Source organism: Pieris napi, chromosome 22 (genome assembly GCF_905475465.1).
Source record: "Pieris napi chromosome 22, ilPieNapi1.2, whole genome shotgun sequence".
In the NCBI taxonomy this organism is placed as follows: Eukaryota; Metazoa; Arthropoda; class Insecta; order Lepidoptera; family Pieridae; genus Pieris; species Pieris napi.
In genome coordinates this window covers 3,185,049-3,204,287 of record NC_062255.1, presented here as the reverse complement: position 1 = coordinate 3,204,287, position 19,239 = coordinate 3,185,049, and the positions used below count along the sequence as shown (strand labels likewise).

At 34.2% G+C, this 19,239-nt stretch overlaps 2 protein-coding genes across 4 annotated transcripts; both read right to left on the bottom strand.

Annotated features, from left to right (window-relative positions):
* Positions 1–2,364: 2,364 nt before the first annotated feature.
* Positions 2,365–18,962, bottom strand: LOC125060709 (protein smoothened). Of its 2 annotated transcripts, none has more exons than XM_047665731.1 (11): positions 18,825–18,962; positions 14,468–15,113; positions 13,583–13,796; positions 12,719–12,836; positions 11,259–11,337; positions 10,271–10,495; positions 8,342–8,543; positions 7,371–7,541; positions 5,431–5,634; positions 4,321–4,444; positions 2,365–3,695 (listed from the first exon to the last, which is right to left on the bottom strand). In XM_047665731.1, exons 2-11 carry the CDS (start codon positions 15,111–15,113, stop codon positions 3,432–3,434), a joined length of 2,247 nt encoding a protein of 748 aa, XP_047521687.1. In that variant the 5' UTR covers positions 18,825–18,962; the 3' UTR covers positions 2,365–3,431. The 2 variants fall into 2 exon arrangements, with proteins under 2 accessions (XP_047521687.1, XP_047521688.1); XM_047665732.1 differs by lacking the exon at positions 18,825–18,962 and adding an exon at positions 15,752–15,865.
* On the bottom strand, positions 16,128–18,965 carry LOC125060708 (pre-mRNA 3' end processing protein WDR33). Of its 2 annotated transcripts, none has more exons than XM_047665729.1 (2): positions 18,825–18,965; positions 16,128–18,749 (listed from the first exon to the last, which is right to left on the bottom strand). In XM_047665729.1, the coding sequence occupies exon 2, from the start codon at positions 18,729–18,731 to the stop codon at positions 16,140–16,142; it is 2,592 nt and encodes an 863-aa protein (XP_047521685.1). In that variant the 5' UTR covers positions 18,732–18,749; positions 18,825–18,965; the 3' UTR covers positions 16,128–16,139. The 2 variants fall into 2 exon arrangements, with proteins under 2 accessions (XP_047521685.1, XP_047521686.1); XM_047665730.1 differs by having other exon boundaries at positions 16,128–18,766; positions 18,825–18,920.
* Positions 18,966–19,239: the final 274 nt, after the last annotated feature.

Genomic DNA, 19,239 nt, shown 5'->3' with positions numbered 1-19,239 from the left:
TACGAAAGTTATTAGGACATGTAATGTTTGTGCAAAAGAAATTTAAAGGAAGATAGAGAGATAGGGTGCGTTTTCCAATTACAGCACTAGAGCGCATTATGCGGCATAATGCTCAACGTTGAATGTTCCAACTACAGCAACGCTTCGCACAATTGAGCTCTCTCAAAACTAATGCTCTCGCGTGCTTCTCGCAATAAATACCAACACAGTGGCAGAAAATTGACCAGTGTTTTTCATTAAGTTGGCATTTATCGAAATTTTCGTTAGTAAATATTATTTATTGTTGAAAAATTTGTAAGGCTTTCGTTTCGTCGTAGATTTTGAAAATAATTAAAGTTATTTCAAACTGCTAAAAAAAAAATATAAGTATGGATGAAGGTATAAATAGTTACTTTTTTATATTCCACATTTAAAATATGAATACAATATTTTAAAATACAGATCTGTAAACGAATTTATTTTACAGGATTATGCTTTTGTAAACATTGCAATGGTTTTGAAAAAGTATATCATTTTTTTAGAAATTATTTTAAAAATTTTACTCAATATATATTACTGTAATTATTTTACTGTTAATTAAGCTTGTTAAAACCTTATATTCTTTAAAGGTTTTCTCTTATTTCAGTAAAAAAATGTTAATGAAATAATTTGATTATTAAAATAAGCGTAAAAAGTTTTCAACCAATTATTATTGTTAACCACATTATTTATACATTAATGAGGTTGCTAACTCTATTCAGAACATTTTTTTTTCAACACTGACTTAGCGCACTCTGCTGATGCATTTGAAAACTAATTCACGTTCCAATTAAGCTTCAGCATTATGCGGCACTGAGTCGCATTATGCTCTGTAATTGGAAAACGCACAGGAGCTAAGCGAATAGGGACGGGAAGTGAATTCCATAGCCTAAATGCAGAGATCTTAAAGGATTCGCAGAAAAATTTGAAATCATTTTTGAGATAGGAAGGAGTTTTAGGATTGAACAGGATGTAATTAATATAAGAGATGGAGAACATGAGCATCACGTCGCTGACGAATGGGTAACCAGCCTAGCCGCTTACGGAACGCAGAGATATGGTCGTACTTTCTTATCATGAGTTAAAATTTTAACCTCACTTTATGTCTTCCTCACGGTAAAAAGTACATTTCATGGTGCTATAAATGTTACCAGTCTGCTGACGTAACTGCACCAGTAAATTTTGATTCATGTATCTAAATTAAAGAAAAAGTGTGTGTGTACAAAGTACACATGTCAGAAGTGACACTTCAGTGGCAAACTAATCTTGAAGTGTTGTTCATATTTATACAAATCTAAAAGTTTAGATTTCCGATACTTAGAGGGACGGAAAAAGGAAGATATGTTAGGAATTTAATGAATTTAATTGTCATTAAAATATTAAGTGTCGAATAATAAATAATGTGACGGTAAATTTTTTTCCAACGCCGAAAAAAAGTTTGACTTCAAAAAGGAACATGGCGCGTAACCGAAAAACGTGACGCGTACGGCGTAACGAAAAATTTGTTACACTACATTTTTTTCCAACCCCGATAAAGAAGTTTCACTTCAAAAATCCTTTTAAAATTAGTGTATGAAAAAATAAAACAATGTACTGACTTGGGTGTTTATTATACAAAACTTACATATAGGTGTAAAGATAAAAAATTTAAAGCTAGTACAGACTTGTATAACCCTAATACAAAATTCACAAAATATTTGTTTCAATTTGGATTTTCAAAAAGCATTATTCACAATAAATGAATCACAACCTATCTTTACGAATATGTATTTCAATAATATTAATACAATTTCAAAATCAGTCGCTACAAAAATATAGCCTATATGGCACAGTAGTTGATTATTCATGAGTCTAAAGTTTTATAATTGGCACAACTGTGTCTAATTAACCGATTATATATAAACTTAAATAATATGAGGTGGAATTAATCGCAAATTCACGACTTGCTATAGTTGCCATAAGTTAAAAATTATCATTTTGATTGAGGTGAATAATATAAGTTATTAATCATTGGATGATGTTTCATATTGTCAACATATTGATGTTAGGATCACATTTGAACATCAATGATTCCATAAACCTCGATTAGAATACTATCAACAACTCAATTACACCAAACAGTTGAAAGTGAATGAGGTTTAATTATTATTTTACTTGAAAAATTCATCATACCGGGAAAGGAAGTAAGGAAAACACATATTACCCTATCCTACCATTAACCTCCTGATTCATCAAACTAAATTTTATTATAGTGTATATAACACTAATAATATACGTACGATATATTCAAACAATTGAACGAAACTGATTTATTTTTAAATCTATATAAAAAATAAATGCATGGAAAGAGTATGTCATGATTATTGTCGAGATTCAATATCAGTCTTTGATAAATGGTAAAATATCAATTCGCTGGTTATTTCCTTAATTACAATATACAATGCTTATAAAAATATGATATTTGTCCTTAATCACTGAGAGAGGTAAAGTCGAATTGTTATTTGTACTTTATACTTATAATCTAAAAATCAGAATTCACATTCTTTGATATTCTAACAATATTAAAGACGTACAAAATACTTTTAACATTTTAAAATGTTTGTTTGTGTAATTAAAATGTATTTTTTTCAGTATCTCCATTTGCTTATTTTCTGAGATTCACAGATATCAATAGTTATCTAACAGAATAACCGGGGTATGCAGATTTTTTTCCATTGACTTTGATATAATAAGTTTATTGTTTACGATAAATCTCATCTTTGAATCTTGCCCTAACCACTAAGTTAAGTAGATTATATATTTTACTATAACATTTTCAAATTCATATCAGAAAGTCTCAAAGCTTAGTTAACGTTAATATTAAACTTAACCAATTGAAATGATCTTATATGACTTCCTAAACTTTGACTGTGGCCTCTCGAATTCTGAAAATGCTTATTAATATAAAAAAAATTTGTCATACATTAAATATGACAACTTTATAAATGTTTTTCTTATCAAATTATCAAAGATAAAATTCATTGTTATATTTTATAAAATGCATTTGGAATAACCAATTATTTACGTAAAGCTGTCTCGTCACTAATATGTTTATAATATTACAAACATAATTATCAAATCACCTGTGTGTGTGTGTTACAGTTACCAATACAACACACATAACACACTTAAAATGTACCTTTTTTCTTTCCTAAATTTTTCGTTACTTTTTTTTATTATTATGTCATGTGTTTGTTTCATTATAAATGTTATGTCTGTCTGTCACCCCAGTGTTTATTAAATGCTTTATGGATCAAATCATAAAAAAATTACATATTTCCATACCAAATATACATTAAAAAAATATTGTGAAACGATTTAAAATATGATGATAGCCTCAATGGCTATCAGAAATGCAAATTGGTACTCTCGCATCAATCAAAACTGAACTTTACCTCCTCCCTCGAGGGGTCATTATTGGCCATCGCCTGAAGCCAATATCGACTTATCTGGCTCTCCATAGATGGCGTGCTTTCCTTTCTCGGCGTTCGGCTTTTCCGCTTAGTTTTCGTGTGTTTGGTCCTGCGTCTACCCACTTTGGTCTTCATTTCTGCGATTTTGACAGACAGCTGACTGTCGAGGGAGTTGCGTCTGGATTCCACGGAGACATGACGAAGGCTGATGCTGATTTGGGAGTCCTGAAATATATGAATAAAATTTAGTTGGAGAAAATGGAGATTTTCGAAGTTTATATGATTTTAGCTATTAAACCAAAATAGTTTATGTTTTCCGTTAAAGCAAAATAACTTTCCTTAGATTATGAAAGATAAAATTTTTGAAGTGAAAACTTCTTTAGCCTTTTCTTTTTATTGGAATGGGTAAAAAAATGTTAAACTCGCGTCAGGACACGTGACCTGATCGAAAATTCGTAAGACGGATGTAGAGTAGACAGCTGGCGCGGCGTATTTAATGTAATATAAATTGTCATGTTTGTGTACGATAGCGCAATAAATAAATATTGTATACCACATAAATGATAGTACGTTTATACTCATAATTTTAATTATCAGTATGAACGTACTATCATTTCAATTAAAATTTCAATGGTTAGGGAATTTCAAATTCCCTAACCATTCCAAAATATCAAAAATGCACAACGTTAATATTCAAGTTTTCACTTCTGCCGGCACTCCCGGAATGCCCGCCGTTTTTTTTAAAATAAAAATTGTGTATGGGTCAAATACTTCTGCTTCATACATCCTTTTTCTTCGTAAGTGTACTAGGCTTGACTACTGAATTATTATAAATAAAAAAAATATTTACTTGTGAATTCCTTCGATCCGGCGTGGAGCTGAGCGAGTGATGCGCGTGCGTCGGCAAAACTAACGCATCCCGTCTGCGCACAAAACGCGGCAGATTAGCTGCCCATGATGACGACAGCTCACCACTGAAATCAAATTAATTAAGAGACAAATCAATAATTATTAAAAATTTTAAGTTAACATGATTGAAATGCAAACTTGATACATTTAGTTTTCACTGATGTTTGACATATTCACCAGATTAAGACACTTTATTCCGAGCTGTGATATTCCTTAAAGAAATTAATAAAGTAAGCATAAATAACATTTAAAGACTTGTTTCTAAAAGTTTATTATAATTAACATTGAGTAAAATATAGAAATATTCCCCATGCATACTCTTAAACGTAAATTAATCATCTCGTCTAACGGGTGCCCTAAGGCCAAGTTCACACGGCATTGTACTGCACGTTTTCTTTTATCCTCTCTTTTGACGTGCTTTCACCCGGGTGTTCACACGGTTGTCACAGTGAGCGAGAACGAGACAGAGCTAAATTATGTGCCCCTTTAAACCGAATTAACCTTAAAGTTCATACGATTTGCTTGACAAGTCCGTTGAGTATTCGTTGGAACGTTATACGATATTTTGCAGTACAAACGCCGTGTGAATGGGTCTATGTACAATACATGTGCCACTATTTATTCGTTAAGACGTATACTGCAAAAAAACGTGCAGGACAATGCCGTGTGAACCTGGCCTTACGGTTAAAATAGTTAAATATGTCAATAAATGTGATACTAAAAAAAAAGTGTTACAAAGACTAGAGCCGTGTTAGCCTTATGGCTTCAATGGACCTTTCTGTCTATGTGCACTCGCTCGTATGATGAAGAATCACATAGTGAGGAAACTAGCCAGAGACCCGAAAGTCGACAGCGTCAGGCATAGAAAGCTTATCGCCTACTTACCGACTACCTATTAGAAAAACAAATGATCATAAAACAGATACAGAAATCTGAGGCCCGGATCTAAAAGGTTGCAACGCCACTGTTTTTTTTTTCTGTCAAAGTTTGCGAGTTATATTAGTAGAATGTCTTGACTCTAGAAAGCTTCGATGTGAAATTGTTAAGATACCTTTCATGTTTTGCATCATCCGGGCAGTCAATGGGCGATGTATGATCCAGGCAAAGTCCCACAGGATCCTGTCGAGAGCCTCCCAAGGAGATGGAAAGCCGTCCGCGTGTCATGAATTCGTTCCTCCGTTTGTACGCACGCGCTATCAGCTCGTGTTTGTGAGCGCGACGCGTCATTTCCGCTTCTACTGAACACCCGCATTTTCTGAAAGTTTATAATTAGATTAATATTGTGACAGATTTATTTTGTGACTAGTTAATATCATATTGAAAATTTTAAAACTGTTCATACAAACTCAGTACATTTGTTCTGAGATAATTGCTACTGTTTATTATAATTCAATTAACACTGTCTGATTATGAGATGTATGTATCGGGTGTTTTTTTTAGAGGTATAGAACTTTAAATTGCAATAAAAAAACGATGGATTATTGGAATGACATGATTTTTTTTTTATTTGAAAGATAATCTTGTGGCATTACATTTTAATTATAATTTTTTGGCATATGACTGCCACGGCTGGCTCGGATATAGTCCAATCTGGATGTCCAATTTTCCCGTCCGTTGTTCCCGATTTTCATAAGCGAATTTTGTTTAGCGATGAAGCGCACTTCTGGTTGAATGCTACGTCAACAAACAAAACTGCCGCATTTGGAGTGAAGCTAATCCTCAAGTGTATGTCGAAACACCGTTACATCCAGAAAAATTGACTGTTTGGTGCGCTTTATGGGCTGGTGGCAGCATTGGGCCATACTTCTTCAAAAACGATAATGGCCAGAACGTTACAGTCAATGGTGATCGGTATAGAGACATGATTACTAACTTTTTCATTCCTGAATTGAACAGTCATGATGTCCAAGAGCTGTGGTTTCAACAAGACGGCGCAACATTTCACACAGCTCGTGCCACAATCGATTTATTGAAAGACACGTTTGGTGACCGCCTAATTTCACGTTTTGGACCCGTGAATTGGCCTCCAAGATCTTGTGATTTAACACCGCTAGATTATTTTCTGTGGGGCTATGTAAAGTCATTGGTCTATGCGGATAAGCCACAAACGCTTGACCATTTGGAAGACAACATTCGCCGTGTTATTGCCGATATACGGCCACAAATGTTGAAAAAAGTCATCGAAAATTGGACATCCAGATTGGACTATATCCGAGCCAGCCGTGGCATTCATATGCCAGAAATTATAATTAAAATGTAATGCCACAAGATTATCTTTTGAATAAAAAAAAAATCATGTCATTCCAATAATCCATCGTTGTTTTATTGCAATTTAAAGTTCTATACCTCTAAAAAAAACACCCGATATATGTCTATCGTACTATCGTACGAATGACCTAAGCATTAGCCAGCCAGTTTATTAAACGATACGGCTGAAAATCTTTCAAGCCGCTAGTTAAACGGCTAGGCTGTTAATTCAACGGCTAATTAAGCTAATTGGCTGCGACATACATATTTCACAGTAAAATTGTAAATACCGTTAGATTTTAATCTATCTCACGAGATTGTGAACTGTCGAAAGATTGTGAACCTCAACGTACTAAATTTCAAGCTGATTAGTAAATTTATGCTTATTTGCTATATTAATAATAAAAATATAATTTATTGACAACATACATACCAAGCTCGTGATGTAGTGAGGAACTATGTTATAGTAGAGTATAGTCCAGTTTAATGTTATTTCTTTGTATATATATATATTTTTTTTTTTTTTTTGTATTTTTGTTATGTGTATGTTTGTAAGGTAATAAAGCATAAATAAATAAATATACAACTAATTTAAAAAAATCTAAATTCCGATTATTTCAGAATGACATAAATTTATATTTGGTACGGCAACGTAAATGCTTAAAAATTGTCTTTGTTTGTTCAAAGCTAGTTCGCAATTTCACATTTCAGAGTCGCCAAATAATAAATTTCTATAGTACTCACTTGGCCATATACCGCCTCCAGGCCGCGGCTGCAGCCGGAGTCCATGTCCACGAAGCCATCAGAGCTCCAGCAGCGAAACAACACAAGAGACGCAGTTGAAGAACTGATACCGATGGTCGAGCGCCGTTCGAACACTCCTTTTCTGGTTCTTTTAGGGCTTCGAGGCGGCAGCTATTCAACAAATCATAACACATTCAAAAAACATTTCAAATAGTCAGGTTTAAATCCGTGAATTGGGTGATGGCTAGGCACCTACTATGCACATTCAAATATTTTTAGGAATATTACTTCCAAAGGAAATAAGTATTTTTAATATATCTAAGTAATAGCTCATTGTTCCACATTAGGATTGCCTGGAAGAAATCGCTTGTTAGCGATAAGGCCGCCCGTTGCCTTATAACTTTTGAAACCTGCTTTTTTATTTTTGAAGTTATACTTCTTGATGCGCGCGCACCGTGACACAAAATTAACAGAATGAAGTTAGTGGCGCATGTTAGCACGCACGCCGCCTCTGTTCACTGTGTATTTATATTTATAATATTTATCCACATGCTTTGAGTTTCTACATTTAAAACACATGTTTTCATTATAGAGTGCGAATTTTATATGTGCGTCTGAATTATAATCAGAAGTGATTTAAATCAATACTAATTAATATTAGAAAATAGAAATAGAAAAGAAAAGAAAAAATAAATATAATATTAAGTATTTATTTATTTAATTTTTCAAATGTAAACTGAACTTTATTGATTATAAAGACTCCTTTTCCAGTCTTTGATTATTTAATTGTAATTAATTATTTGCATGCAATCAAAAACTATTTTTAATAATGCCAAAGAAGTATAACTTCTTACGCGCGTAAATAAGTACACGCACCCTTGTTTTTATGTGTATGTTTTTGAATAAGGTAATAAAGTATAAATAAATAAATAATAGCTGAAAATTATCCAAAAGCCAAAAAAAAAACTCACATAATATTCCTTTTAAAAGCCTCCTTCCACGATTCAGCATTCCTAAACTCGTAGACATGACATGCGAACGTGACGCATATGAATACGGCTACCAAAGTAGCGGTTAGGGAACAACGAGTTATGGTCTGACGAATCTTGTTAGCGGCCCGTGGGGATATAACATCTCGGCTTGACACACGCACTGCTACTAGGGAAACTACACCTGGAATTAAAGTAGACACGCTTTTGAGTCAGTAATTATGTCATGCAGTCTTATAAAAGAAAAGACCTGCAGCGCTACAACCTTTGATATTTGGCTTTCTGTATAATACAACGTTTAAACAATTTAATTGAAGATAGTGATGAGGAAATTATACCTTGACGTCCAAAGAAAACAAAGAAAAGACTTATTTGAATATTATGATGAACATGATTTTGCGGTCTGCAATAATTTGCCACTAGCTAATTTTGATTCTAAAGTCACTCCATCAGTTTTTTTATTTTCTACTAGCTGGCCTGGCGAACATCGTACCGCCTAACAGTCGATTCTTTATATTTTTTAAATACTTATTCTGCTATTCGGGACACCGGTTTAGCTAGTAAGATAAAAAAAGAAAGTTGATAAGACAACAAATACATTATGTCAAAAAATAAAAATTTACCTTCCCGGAACTCCTCCACTAATATTTGAACTTTATGATATGGTATTAAAGTTCAAATTGACTTTTAAGTATTATTACGAATATTTTGTATGGGAATATAGAAAAGTGTTGTTTTTAGACTTTTTCACTCAATTTTTTTTATTTTTCTCTGCGTAAGAACCATCCTCGTACTTCAAGGAATATTATTTTAAAAAAATCAGTCAAATCGGTCAAGCCGTTTTCATGTTATGTCGTGATAACGGAAAACGGGTTTCATTTTTATATATATAGATAAAAATAATATTAAAATGAAATGCAACTATGCTCAACAGAAATTCCTTTTCAGACGACAGCCAATTAGAACTGCGTTTACGCTTATCCTTACTAATTTTCACTTGCTAACGAAAAAAGATAAAAAAATATAAAACCACACGAAAAAAACTTGATAATTCCCTCAAACAAACAACAAATAAAATTAACACGTTTGACAGCTACTTTTGCACAGTATAATACGACAAAATCGAGTTGACATGATGTATTCTCTTACACTATCCGGTTGTAGAACAGCATTTATTTGCCGGGTTTTATTTTCGATCACCTCTGCTATTCGCGTATTATTCCTAGCGCAATTATACTATCGATTACGTGGAGAAACGACTTTGGATTTACTCGAGATTAAAATCATGGAATAGGTTATTCCGTGTTACTCTTGTATAAATTTAAGTTAGTATTAAGAATTTTATTCCAGTAAAGCAAACAGTCTGTATGGGGTAGCATAACAAAATGATCCATAATATTGGTATGTAGCTACTATAAAGTTAAGCTTAAAAAAGTCGGAACAAAGTTCGCTTTTGCAAAATGTATGCTCTGAGTACATGCCAAGCAGATCCATTTAATGACAGCCTCCATGTCTTCAGGCGTAAGATGCTGCAGCCACTGTTGATCCGTGACCAATAGAGATAATTGCAAAGTAGAAAATTATTGTTTTTTTTATATATATTTGTAAATTGCATGTTTGTATTTTTTTTAATCTAGTTTGTTTTTTACTTTTAATGTTTAAGTTATTTTCTCTTCATTATTGTAATGTTTCCCTTTAAATGTTTTGCACACTTGTTATTGATGCACATGCATGTATCTTGCTTTCTATGTTATGTGTTCTCTGTAAGTTTTTGTATGTGTGTCGTTAGTGTGCCTTTTAAAATAAAAAATAAATAAATAAAATAAAATATTTAAAGGTTTATTCGTCGTTTATTACGTATGATTGTTCATGAAATGCTTTTATATTCTGGTTGCATAACCTCTTATTTACCTCTCAAAAGGAAATATCCTCCCAATGTGAGAACCACAAACAAAGGTGCCAACAGCAAACCGCCTCTCATAGCATGGTTAACATAACCCACGAAGCACACTCCGGTGATGCTGCTGCCGTCGACTTCACCGATAGCCATAGTTGCTATTGTGAGTATTAGTGGTAAGGACCAGGCCACTAAGTGAAAATAGGCGGCTTTTTTGTCTATTCGATCTTGGATTTTTCCTGAAAATCAATTATACACTTATCAAATAACATGACACAAAAGTAAAATACCATAGTTTTAACTAAACTCTTCTGTCTCTTTTCAGCACACCATAAACACAATTTGTCAGAAAGAGACGAAAGAGTATTTTAGTTAGAAAACGCTAGAGAAATATAGGACACTATGTCTTTAGACATGACATACACATAGAGAATAATGTCATTCAATTGACAGTTATCTATATACAATTTTATTAACTGTAGCTTTGAGCTTGAGCATTCATCATTAACACATAGAGAATAAGGCGATAATTATATTTAAATAGATACGAAATCATCAGTAGCTAGTTTATATAAGATTATTTATTTTAATAATTCCTTAAACTAATTATTTATTATATTGCGGCTAAAGACGGCTTAAATTAGCATCATCTATTTTTTTAAATAATAATACTCTACTCCCCTGCCATTGTATCCAGGGTCTGTTTCTATCTTTTAAATAAATAAAGATACATTATATTAATTAGAATAAACGTACACGAATGGAATATGTTGTGTTTTTTATTTACAATATTCATGGGCGAGCCGGGGCGCTATTACTCGCGAACCCGCTCTTTCAGCTTTGTTTGCCGCCTTTATATATTTAATATTTTTTTCGCATAACCGTTCCAGGCACGATCTGTGCTTTATTAACATCTCCTGTAGGCCGTTACGGCAATGTAGAAGCACATGTTCTACTGTTTGTTCGTCATTACTGAAGCATTATCTAATTAGTAATACATACCTAACGCCCGGAAGCTCATGTGCCACGCGTATGTAAATATCACGAACCAAACACACGCCGCCATCATGAAATAGTACACCTGAAATAGACAATACATTTTAAATATCATTTATCAAAATAATTTTCAGTAAAATCATTTAAATCATCAATTGTTAAATTTTCCATAGCATTTGTCTCTTTCTAACAAGTTATGTTTAAGCTACTTTTTTTTTTTGTTTTTGACGTGATAACGTCTTTAAAATCGTTTTAGTCGGGTGACATGTTCAGAAACTTGTGTCACACCAAAACCTCACGAGCGCGATCGCAGGTATAACGAGAGAGAGACGGACCGATCTCCCGTCTCATCTCGAGCGCTGCCAGTCATTCCGTGAATGTATGAAGAAAAATGTATATCATAGTCGAATAAGTAAACTTGTCATTTTACACCCGAAATTTATCATCAAAAGTGTGAATAAAACGATAGATGTAATTTAAAATTTGAAAAATTGTTATCTTCATTAATTCCTTACTTCCCAAAAACTTATATCACCAATAAGACGTTATCACGTAAACATCTCGATCGTAAACCTACTTTACAAACAACCAATATTTTTTTATTGAGAAAAAGCTTGCCAACGCTCGGCACACTGAGACATTGGTAAAAACAAACACAAAATACAATTTTTAATGTGACAAGCACTTATAGGCAAACATGACATACATATTGAGATCATAACCTATTATTAAACAAAACAAACATTACAAAAAAAAACAAAACAATTACTAATCAAAGAAAAAATTCTAATTACAAAAAACTAAACAAATATCCATTGAGTGATGGGAGCAACTATGTATAACCAGACCTACTTTAAAAAATTAAAAAGAGACAGAGCATAGCTTTTGTTAAAATAATGTAGATTTTTCTACAACACATTGTCTTCAAGGTGAAACAATTCTCTGTTGTTAATATATCCATAAAGCATTGCATTTGTTCTATTAGTTATGGATCTGTGGCAAAAATGATTGTTGTTCATGTATTCTATTTTAGTCTGTGCATTAGAACTTGAGTCATGTATTCGCTAAAGTATTCTTTTGTAACTAATCAAGGAATCTACTATTTTATTACTATAGTTTTGACCTTTCCACTTTTATCCATTAAAATTCCTTTTCCTACTTCAATTTCTGTCCTTTTATCTAATATAAATATTGATGTATATAGAATTTTAGCCGGTTTAATTTTTCATAACAATACAAAATTGTAACCATTTATGTACTTATATACTAAATTTATCTGATCCTTTTCCAAATTCCGCTCCAATTTCCAATCCAATAAAATAAATCTAATACCTTTTTGCATGGCTGACGAAAGGGAAAAAAATACTATAGTTTATAACTTGTCAAGATAATCAGACTGTCTCTCTGTTTTGATAAATAAAATCTTCAGTTGTGTTGAGGCAAATAAATGATTTTTATTAACTCACCAGTACAAAAACTACCACACAAGATAGATTTTCCTGAGCTGAGGGCTCGCCCTGACGAATTGTTCCATCTTTTGAGCAGACTATATCATCCCTGGATCCCACAAATTGTACTAGCCAACTGGAAATAGAAATAAGGTTTATTAGAGATGTAGGTCCTGATACAATATGCAATCTTAATATATATAAATTACGCGTCACTGCTAAACTACTTAACCGATTTCAATCAAATTTGCACACCGTGTACAGTCTGATCTAACTTAAAAGATAGGATAGCTTACATCTTAATTTACACCCGCAATATTATTTTATTGCAAATTATTTGTTTATTATTTGACAGTCATAATAATTCTAACAGATGGCGTTACCACCAAAAAGCATGGTGGTCCCCATGACTGGTGTTCTCCTACCGTTTCCATTGAATAATATACTATTCTGTAACAAAAACCTTAGCCACAGCAACGCTTGGCCGTGTCTGCTAGTAGAACTATAAATATATGGAATAAATTAATTAGCACAACTAAGAACTCACATCACAGATTTCTAGCCATTTGAACATGCCAATCAAATAATCTTATAAAGAAACTGGTGCAAACTGTCAATACACTACTTCTCCCAAAATACTGATTTTAATTATTTTTAAGTGTTTATTGTTATTATTACTTATTATTTATTCATAATTTAGTGTATTAAGTATATTGTTACAAAGTATTACAGTGATATAGTGATTATAAAGTGTAATAAACGGTGTCAGTAACAGCTGTGTACTAGGTAAAGTACTTAATACGAATCTTTGTCATCCAATTAGATAATTTGTATTTCTTTTTCAATACGAATAAATAGAACTTTTAATTATAATACACTTACCCCATCGACGCAACGGCGAAGCAAACATTGATGTAAAATATCACTAGCGCGGGGTATTTATTTGCGCTTCGCCAGTCTATTACAAAAGTGGCTACAGTGAGGAGGTTCAGGGCGAGACACGCAGAGGCTCCCCAGGCCACAAGCCTGTGGATTTGTTGGTGTTCATCTTCTGTATACAGGGGATCCCTGCATGGAAGACCACAGCCGGCGATACCTAACCAAATAGATGGTGTTAATATGACTTTAAGAGTCACGACCACCAGCTCACCACTCCAAACATCGTTTCATGAAAATAATGTGATAATTTTTGTATATAGAACGGCAAACGGGCAAGAGGTTTACCTGACGTTTAGTAATACCACCGCCCATGGACACTCACACTGCCAGAAAGCGTTTTAATCAATGCTCTTTTCTTGAAAGACCCTATGTCGAACACATTACAGTAAAAAACGTATATCCCTTAAAGAAGTATTATTTATATAAATACTATTAATTTTATCTATGTACCAAAGACAACCGCGGAAAAGAAAAATAAATGGTAAACTCTTTGAATTTTATTCTAGAACCTGTCGTCGCTTTGACTCCTACATAATTACGCAACAAATTTTATACTGATGATGCGCTTGCGCTATTATCTCATACATATTCGCACATACCTAAGCCAGGTCAGGTACTATATTATATTATTATTAAAACCGTATGAAAGACAAGGTTCTTAAAAAATTTAATATCAACTCAATTGGTACATACTGATGTGTGACAAAATAGGTGTCAAAAATACATTTGTATGTTATAGGTATTACCAGTAATGACGTCTTTGTTACCATGTGTTCAGGTACATTAAAAAAAAATGTAAAGTACAGAAAGGTAAAAAAATTAGTTTACCTTCATAAAAATGCACATTTTTATCAGTATGAATGAGGGGCGAGAGGCATTTTCCAGTCGTATTGAACTTCATCTCCCGAGCAGCATTATCACATTTCGTCGGGAACAGGGTAGCATTACATTTAAGAAAGGACGGAAAGTACGAGGTATTGTACAAAATAGCACACGGCTCCATTGTAATCTTGCACATTTCATATGAGGGTAGATACACCATATCCTGACCATTGATCCTTTCACAGTTCGGCATCAACGTAGCACACAACAGGGGCTGTATGACCGCCCAGCATTTTGGTACATTTATAAGCTCACGATACAACTCTAGTTGGTTCTGTATTTTATATTGTGTATCGTAGAACGTTAGACGCACACTTGTCTTGTTGTATGGTAACTTGACTCCAAGACAGGTGGTTCTATTAAGTGGTTCACACCGGGATTTGCGCACACAACTGTCGAGTTTAATTTCTCTTTCTGGGAACCACTGTGTGGCTTTCTCTGGTTTGATTAGTCTGAAGTTGGGCGTGCCTTCTATAGGCTCAAGTCGTACAGTAGAATTTTCATTTTCAGTCAAGCCATTTTTTTCTCCGCCATTGTCGTATTGGCTTGCTGAGCACACAGTGATAAACGCCAGCCACTTAACCGCCTTCATCTGTAACAATGGATACATTGTTAAGGCAACTATAGCCAACTGTGGGTAATACAAAAATTAAATATAAAATGAAAACTACATTTTATTTCTCAATCTCTCTTTATTTAGGTAGAGGGCGATAAATGAAACCCCTTTAAATTCTATCAATTTATTACTACATTTATAATATGTTGCTTATTTTATATCTGCGACAAAATTTTGATTTAAGAGCAGATGGGTTGGGAAGCGATGTCAGTTCAGTACGTAATATTTTTATTATGAAGAAATTATTGACCGTAACGAAATTTTTTATAAAATACGTGAATTATCTACCAAATAATTGTTAATAAAATATATTTTATTTCAAATATAGGCTGAAAAACATGTTTACAGTTTACAAAGAATTTCATTAGTATGATATAAATTTGTATATTTTTTTAATTATATGAAAATTTAGTACATACATAAACCAAAAGTACACAATGTGACATATCAATAATATGAAGGTACTGACTTTATTGGGTAAAGAGAGGAACAGGATGCTCTTGTTTTCTTTTTTAGTAATCTTTATTTTTCAAAAACCTCTTTGTAAATCTAAAGGTATAGGGTTTTTTTTTTAATATCTTTATTGACATAATCAAAAAATTCCAGTTTCTTACTATAAATGTGATGAAATTTCTTCCACTCAAGTCTTCTTCCTGAATCCCTGATGATGATGTCGGCAATCTTCTGTTCGCTGCTTCTTTTGAGACAGTTTACCTGATATTATAAAAAACACATTGAAAATCTCATCAACAGTTGAAAGAATACAAAGAAAAGAATTCAACTCACCGTGTAACAGATATTGAGGCCTGAGGGTAAAACTAAAGAATATTTTTTTTTACATAATATTTATTATGTCTTAGCGTATTGAAAACAAAATAGAAGCCGTCAAAATTATATACAACATTAATTCATTTCAGATTCATTCGCCGCATTATTGCTCTTACACTTACACTGGAGTTAATAATCTGAAGTCTCGACTGGTGAACTTAGAATTGATATATACTAGTTGGGTTGTTTGTTGCCCCTCCGGAAGGATCGGTTCACAGAGCCACCACGACGACCCCAGTTAGGACCACGTGGCGAACCCCTACCGCGAATGCCGCGACCGCTGAAGCCGTTGACCCCTCGTCCTCTGCCTCTATCCTGTCCCCTTCCTCTATCCATACCTCGCCCTCTGCCTTGACCTCTATCCTGACCCCGTCCTCTGTCTATACCCCTACCTCTATAACCTCCCCACCTTTGGTTCTGTCTATAATCCTCATTTTCCCCTTCTTCATTGTAATTCTCCTCCTCATATTCCTGGTCATAACTTTCCTCTTCATTATACTCATTCTCCTGATTATACTGATCATATTGACCTTTACTGTAACCATTGTCTTGGTAAGGGGTTCGTGGTGGCATATTGTTCATTGACATGTTGCCCATGGGTGGCATATTGCCCATTGGTTGCATATTCCCTCTGGGTGGCATGTTGCCCATTGGAGGCATGTTTCCCATTGGTGGCATTCCACCCATATGAGGAGGGCGCATATGCATTGGACTCATATGCATAGGAGGTGGTCCCATAGGTGGCCTCATACCCATATTTATTGGTGGTCCCATCATTGGGGGCATATTGTTCATGGGTACCATCTTACCCATATCTGGGCCATTATCAAATTTCTTAAATTTATCCTGATTGGTCTGGCTGCTAGTGTCCATTTCATTATCATAATACTGCTCATCCTCATAATCCTCTTTTTCCTTAGTTTCACCCTCTGTTTCTTCAGTCTCGGGGTCATTACTTGGATACTCAAAAGGTGTAAAGTTTTCGTCATCTGCATCATCCTCTAAGTGCGGCATCATATCTTGCAGTTCTTCAATTTCTCCTGTAGCTATGTACCTTTTTAATGCAATTGGACCCTCTGAGATAGCTTGTTCAAGTTTGGAGCCTGGTTCAACCGGTATTAGTTTTCCATATACAAAAATAGCAGAAGGTTGTATCTGTTGTAGAGGCACAGCCCCTGGCACAGATTCTACTAGCACTTGAGTCAAAGCTTCGGAAGATGAATCATCCATTGACGGTCCATGGTTCCATTGAGCCTGGAAGTTTCTTGGTATTGGTTTACTGTACGGGACTTTCTTAATCTTCTTTTCAAACTCCATTGGTATATGAGTGGTATCTAAATCTAAACCAGGAATAATTTTATCTGTATCAGTTGAAAATATTTCCACTGTATCTTCAGGTCCCATTCCAGGTATCGTTCCAGGTTCTTCTATTTCACTTTCATCTTGCACTCCTGGTGGTAATGTATTTAAGTTATATTTATCTCTCATCTGATCACCTGGACGATTTCTAGTCCAAAACTTTGATGTGTGGTCATTTGAGCCCGAACACAATATGTGACCTAAAGGATGCCAAGCCATTGTCCACACAATTGATTCATGTGCACCTTCGATACAGCCAACTTCTTTATCAGTGCCAACATTCCAAAACAAAATAGCTCCATCAGACCCACCAGAACAAAATAATCCTTCATGTGTTGGATGCCAAACCACACTGGATGCTTCTTTTTTGTGACCTCTAAATATTTGTAATTCAGTGCCTAGTTTTCTTATATCAAATAATTTTAGTAAATGATCTCTCGAAGCTGTTATAAGCCAATTCCCATTTTCATTCCATTTTAAGTCCATAACTGTTGATTTATGTGCATGTAGAGTACAGAGAGCTGTTCCAGACTTAGGATCCCAGAGTTTTATAGGTTGTTGATTATCTTTGCTTCCAGATACAATAAGAGCTTTAGTTGGGTGCCATTGTACACATTTCACATCAGCACCATGGCCTCGCAAGATTCTTTCTTCTTGACATCTATAAAAGTCAAATATTCGTAGTGTACCATCATCAGAACATGTTACTATTTTGGAATCACTTGGGCTAAAACTTATTCCTCGCACAGCCTCTTTGTGGGCCTGATACATTTTAACATTATTCATGTTGCTTTGCCAATACTTAATGAAGCCAGAATGGTCTCCAGTTACCATCCAGCCTTCTCCATGCGACCATACCATAGACCTTACGGGAGAGTCATGGGCTTGTAGTATAGTTTCAAAGTTAAATGTCAATCCATTCCATAATGTAAATTCACCAGATGAAGCCCCTGTTATTAACCTACGCCCTTCGGGTGTCCATGCAACAGCAAAAATTGGACATCTCATTTTGTTTGTTGCTGTTTTAACAAATCGAGTGGTAACTGCATTAATAGGGTTGTCAGGGTAAGATGGAGGGGGAAGTAAGTCAGGAGTATACATAGCATCGGGCTGCAACACATGCCTATCTCTCCAGTCTCGCTGCCAAACACGACATTCGAGAGCCTTAATAATAGAAGAGTTATAATCTACAGTTTTACGCATGACAGATTTACGTAAACGTTTACCGTCGAAATCATCTTGTGTCATATTGAGTGGACCTTGAGGTGGAAAACGCATCTGATATGTGTTGAAAGGCCTAAAGTTAGGGCGTATATTGTTACGACCCGGCGGACCCATTGGAGGCCCCATATTTCCCATGCCCGGGGGCGGCATGGACATATTCGGTGGCGGGTTTCCGAAATCCATGATTATAACTTCAGATACCTAGTTAGAGAAATTACCTGATTATATTTATTATTAGGATAGTCATAACAACTTAGTCCAGTCACCAAGTCTTACCTTGTATCATGAAACAATGCGGAACATTATACACAACTCCTGGCACCACACTACACTTTCAAAGTTTATTATGTTACATGAAATATAGTGTTTTTTATAAGTTAAAAAACTAAATTCACAATATAACCTAAATAAATTAAGAAAAACGGAATGCTACCGATTTCCAAACGTCCAACAAATTAAAGCAGCCATGTTATGTTTAAGGTGTTGTCATGTGAAAATTATAAATATGTTTCTTATATTGTGACATATTATAGTCTGTAGTTGCTTAAAATCATAGATAGATGTTCAATATTCCTATATTTTTTTAGAAAAAACTTGGGAACCGTACTAATATACCAATAAATCCTTTATTTTTAATGCCATCTTAATGTGTAATAGCAGACTTGTAGATTGCGAATTCAGTTAACAACGA